This window comes from Sorex fumeus, unplaced genomic scaffold (genome assembly GCF_029834395.1).
Source record: "Sorex fumeus unplaced genomic scaffold, SorFum_2.1 ptg000063l, whole genome shotgun sequence".
Lineage (NCBI taxonomy): Eukaryota > Metazoa > Chordata > Mammalia > Eulipotyphla > Soricidae > Sorex > Sorex fumeus.
Window position 1 is genome coordinate 74,837,926 of NW_026606120.1, and position 5,148 is coordinate 74,843,073.

At 43.3% G+C, this 5,148-nt stretch overlaps 1 protein-coding gene across 1 annotated transcript; it reads right to left on the reverse strand.

Annotated features, from left to right (window-relative positions):
* Nucleotides 1–261: 261 nt before the first annotated feature.
* Nucleotides 262–711, reverse strand: LOC130035075 (keratin-associated protein 4-7-like). The gene has a single exon (XM_056126556.1). It carries the CDS (start codon nucleotides 709–711, stop codon nucleotides 262–264), a length of 450 nt encoding a protein of 149 aa, XP_055982531.1.
* Nucleotides 712–5,148: the final 4,437 nt, after the last annotated feature.

Below are 5,148 nucleotides of genomic sequence, written 5' to 3' on the forward strand. Positions count from 1 at the left end.
ATGTAATTGCTTGGCTGCTAAGAAATGCGAACATGAAAAGAAGGAATGATGTCATAAATTCTTATATGCAGGAAAGTTTATTTGAAAACAGAGAAGAAACAAACCATAAGAAATTGACTCTAGTAGAAATTACAGAATGAACCAGTCTGTGCTTTGCTTACAGAACTCCAGAGATGAACTCTCAAAAAATTCACATTATTTTTTTCAGAAAAGAGGGTCTCTATCTGTGGGAAGAAGGCATGGTATGCTCAGAGCAGAGATTCAGCAGCTGCAGCAGGGAATGGCGCAGCACATGGGGCGGGGGCAGGTGGAGATGACACAGGTGGGGCGGTAGCAGGTGGTGCAGCAGCACGCCTGGCCACAGACCGGGCGCAGGCAGCAGCAGGTGCGGCAGCAGCTGGAGCCACAGCAGCTGGAGCTGGAGCAGCAGGGCCGGCAGCAGCTGGAGATGCAGCAGCAAGAGGGGCGGCAGCAGCTGGAGCCACAGCAGCTGGAGCTGGAGCAGCAGGGCCGGCAGCAGGGGCTGCAGCAGGGGCTGCAGCAGGGGCTGCAGCAGGGCCGGCAGCAGGGGCTGCAGCAGGGGCTGCAGCAGCTGGGCACAGAGCAGCAGTTGGTGGTGCAGCAGGTGGTCCTGCAGCAGGAAGGCTGGCAGCAGCTGGGCTGGCAGCAGCCCTCCTCAGAGCAGGTGGAGCCACAACAGGAGCCGGTCATGGTGTCAAAGGGTGAAGGTTTTGGGTGGGTGGTGGATGGGTGTTTAGGAGAGTGAGGTTCTGGGGTTCTGGAATCTCTTTGGCCCCACTCCCCCCTTTTATACTCTGCCAAAGGGGTCTATCCGCACGTCACTGTTTCCTTGTTGTTATTTACTCTCCTAAAAAAGAAGATGTAATCACTTAATTGCATTGTGTGTTTTTAAGTAAGTACTCAAAAAATGGAGTTAAGAGCACATTTCCTTTTCCTGGTGATTCTGGTTGCAAGGCTGTCTGGAGTTTGTTGTCAGTGGGTGTCACCTTTTCTGGTGTCCTTGCACCTTCCCCCATTCCTCATGCTTACAGGACTCTGATGTTTGACTTTTGAATCTGATACTTCCCATTTCTGTGCAAGTTCCCCAGGAGTCATGGAAAAACAGTTCTGACATGCTAAAAGGTCTTGTTTCCAAAGAGGAAGGAAATGTGCTGTTCAGATAAAATATTGGAGGGGAGTTGAAAAGGCCTTTTTGGGGTGAGGTTGTGCTGTCTCCATTGAAGACAAGTGAGGTCCTGTGTGGACGCCTTGGACAGCCGGGAAGATGGTTTTTCCCCAGTGATGTTTCAAGTCTTGGGTTGGATATTATTCCACAATCTCAAGCTGAAGCACAGAACAGTGACTTCAGACAGTAAAAATATTACTTTGTATCTTTCACATTAAGTGGGAAACTTAATCATTTTATCTTTTAATCACCAAAGCTGCACAATGTATATTCCATTATATGTAAATCCTTAGAATTATTAAGTCTTCAGTAACATGTATGCAGGACATTCTGTAGGAATCAGGAGGGTATAAATAGATAAAGTCTTGCACTCTGTTTTGTGAAACTTTAATAGGATACCTGCATAAGAACCAGTTTGGCAACAATAAGGAGAAACACAATTATTTTAATTAAAGAACTGAAATAAGGGCTGAGGGCATAGCTTCAAGACTAAAGCACAGGACTTCCATGCATGAGCTCACAATTCAATCCCCCATTCTACACACTACATTAAAAAAAAAAAGGAGATAGTTCAGCAGTTAGGACACGGTGCTGCTCGCCTGTGCCCAGCCTGGGTTTGATTCCGGCACTGTGTGTCCCCCAGGCATAGTGGGCTACAGCCCCAGGAGGTCTCAGCATGGCTAAGGTGATTCAGGTTTCTGGCACCCCAGGACTAAGGACCATCAAAGCCAAGTGCAAGGCAAGACTCTTGTCACAAACAAAGGTGTTTCAAGTAAGAGTGGCCACAACAATTGAACCACAAACCCAGTTAGTTGAGAATTGCCAACAGGGCATTAGGGTCTCCTGGGCACTGCTTGAGGGGCCCAATAAAAATAAAATAAACTGTCACTGTCACTGTCCTCCTGTTGTTCATTGATTTGCTCGAGCGAGCCCAGTAACGTCTCCATTGGAGACTTTGTTGTTACTGTATTTGGCATATCGAATACATCACGGGTAGCCTGCCAGGATCTGCCGTGTGGGCGAGATACTCTCAGTAGCTTGCTGGGCTCTCCGAGAGGGGCAGAGGAATCGAACTCGGGTCGGCCATGTTGGCTGCGTGCAAGGCAAATGCCCTACCACTGTGCTATCGCTCCAGCCCAAAAATAAAATAAACAAGATAATAAAATTTACAACACTTACAGAAATATTATCAATAAAATTAAAAGTTAAATAATGAAATGTGTAAAATGTAGTAAATAATGTAGAGTGAATTAAGTTAATAAAACAAAATTAATAGAATAAAAGTAATTCTGATTATACAAATGCAATGATAAAATTAAACAATAGCAAGTGATATAATAAATTAAATAAAATAAATAAGAGTAATAAATTACATCAAACAAAAAGGTGAAATAGACAATGAAATAAAAATAATATAATTAATTAAATTGGGACTGGAATGATAGCTCAAAAAGCTGGATCACATGCTTTACTGTTAGGAATGCCTGCCCCCTCATTACCCTTATGTACTGAATTAGTAACATCTGAGTAAAGGTAAAGGTAGGTAAAGGCCCTCCCGTTGTTCATCGATTTGCTCGAGCGGGCCCGCCCAGTAACGTCTCCATTGGAGACTTTGTTGTTACTGTGTTTGGCATATCGAATACACCACGGGGAGCTTGCCAGGCTCTGCCGTGTGGGCAAGATACTCTCGGTAGCTTGCCGGGCTCTCCGAGAGGGGCGGAGGAATCGAACTCGGGTCAGCCATGTTGGCTGCGTGCAAGGCAAACGCCCTACTGCTGTGCTATCATTCTAGCCCTGTAGTAACATCTGAGTACCACCAGTAAATTATGGGTGTAGCTCCCAAAGAAAAAATAAAATAGTACTTATCTTAAAAGATTGAAACCTTACTGGCATATGTAACATAGAAAGTGAAATTATTCTATAGTCATTAACTTACTATAAAGATATTTTCTGAACTTTTTGTATATACATGTTTGCATATTAGACAATAAAATTTTAGAACTATTAATGTTTTACCTGAGAAAAAATTTATCTACTATATCTATGAAAAAGTAGAACTAAATATTATATGTTATATATTATAATTAATAAATGTGGGCTGGAGCAATAGCAGAGTGGTAGGGCGTTTGCCTTGCGCATGGCCCGCCAAGCCGGGTTTGAATCCTCCACGATTCCTCCGCCCCTCTCGAAGAGCCTAGCAAGCTACCGAGAGTATCTCGCCCGCATGGCAAAGCCTGGCAAGCTACCTGTGAAGTATTCAATATGCCAAACACAGTAACAACGAGTCTCACAATGGAGACGTTACTGGGCCCACTCGAGCAAATCCATGAACAACTGGAGGACAATGGACAATTAATAAATGAAACTAAGAGGGATAGACATAAAAAGATTGCATTCATCTGGGGGACATAAAGTAACAAAATAGGAGATTAATACCCAAGAATAGCCACGATCAGTACCAGGAAGATTACTCCATGGCTTAGAGGCCAGCCGGGCACTCTAGGGGAAAGGGCAGCTCAGATAGAGAAGGGAGCACCAAATAAAGGGTGTTTGGAGGATCCTCCCAGGAGGGGAGATACATGTTGAAAGTAGACTATGGACTGAACATGATTGCCACTCAATGCCTCTTTTGCAGACCACAACACCCAAAAGGAGAGAGAGAACAAAAGGGAATGCCCTGCCACAGAGGCAGGGTGGGATGGGGGGGTGGGTGTGGGAGGGATACTGGGACCCATGGTGGTGGAAAATGGGCACTGGTGGAGAGATGGGTACTTGATCATTGTATAATCGAAACCCAAGCACAAAACTTTGTAAATCTACAACTGTACCTCATGGTGTTCCACTAATAAAAAAAAAAATAAATGAAACTAAGAGAGTTTAAAATTTTTAAAAATTTAACTAAGAGCCATGATTTACAAAGTTACTGATAGATGCAACTTAGCCATACAATATTCTAACACCAATCCCATCCCAAGTGTCAACTTCTCTCTATCAGTGTTTCCATGTTCCCTCCCTGAGACTTCTTAAGATTCAAAGTGTTGAAAGGAGTAATTTTCTTCAATAAATATGATTTTTTTCTCTTTTTTTGGAGAGGGGGAAGATTGGGAGCTTGAGATACACCCAACAGTGCTCAGAGCTCCCTCCTCTATACTAAACCGTCACTTCTGGTGGTGTTAGAAGACCATACAGTGCAGGAGATTGAACTGGGGCCAGGATTGTGCAAGGCAAGTGACTTTAATTCTGTGCTCTCTTACCCCAGTAAATACACTTTTTAAGAGACCAAAACTAGGTAAATAATTGAACAGGTAGCAGTTATTTATTTATTTATTTGTTATGCTGAGAGTCTCACCTAGGGTCTCACATATGCAAGATGAGTGCTCTGTTGCTGAGTTACATCCTTGCTTCCAAAGAAATGTCCTTAAAGAGGTGAAGCACAATCAGACCCATACAGACCATGGTCCTTGGGCCCAGAATATTGCTGAGAAGGCCTCTTTCAAAACAAAAGAATTAAAATAAAAAACAGTATGTAAATCAATTCCAAGTACCCTCAGGGAAACATGGAGTATACCAGCACCTACCTGTGAAGTCTGCAGTCTGTACCAAGCAATGCAGCTGGATATGTTTGCTTTGAATCTTTAATGCAACCCTATTGTATGTTATTAGCATTTTAGTGGAATCCAAAGAAGCCTAGAGGAATTTTTTTTAAATTTTTATTAGTGAGACATTATGAGGTACAGTTGTAGACTTACAAATTTTTGTGCTTGGGTTTCAATTATACAATAATCAAATACCCATCCCTCCACCAGTTCCCATTTCCCACTATCACGGATCCCAGTATCCCTCCCACCACCCATCCCCCCCATCCCCCCCTGCCTCTGTGGCAGGGCATTCCCTTTTGTTTAGAGGATTTTTTTGAAAAGAATTTTTTAAAAAGAAAACTTGTGCAAGAAATCTATAAATTA

Excerpts from the sequence above, each read along its gene's own strand:
- LOC130035075 (XM_056126556.1), bottom strand. The coding sequence starts at position 711 with ATGACCGGCTCCTGTTGTGGCTCCACCTGCTCTGAGGAGGGCTGCTGC.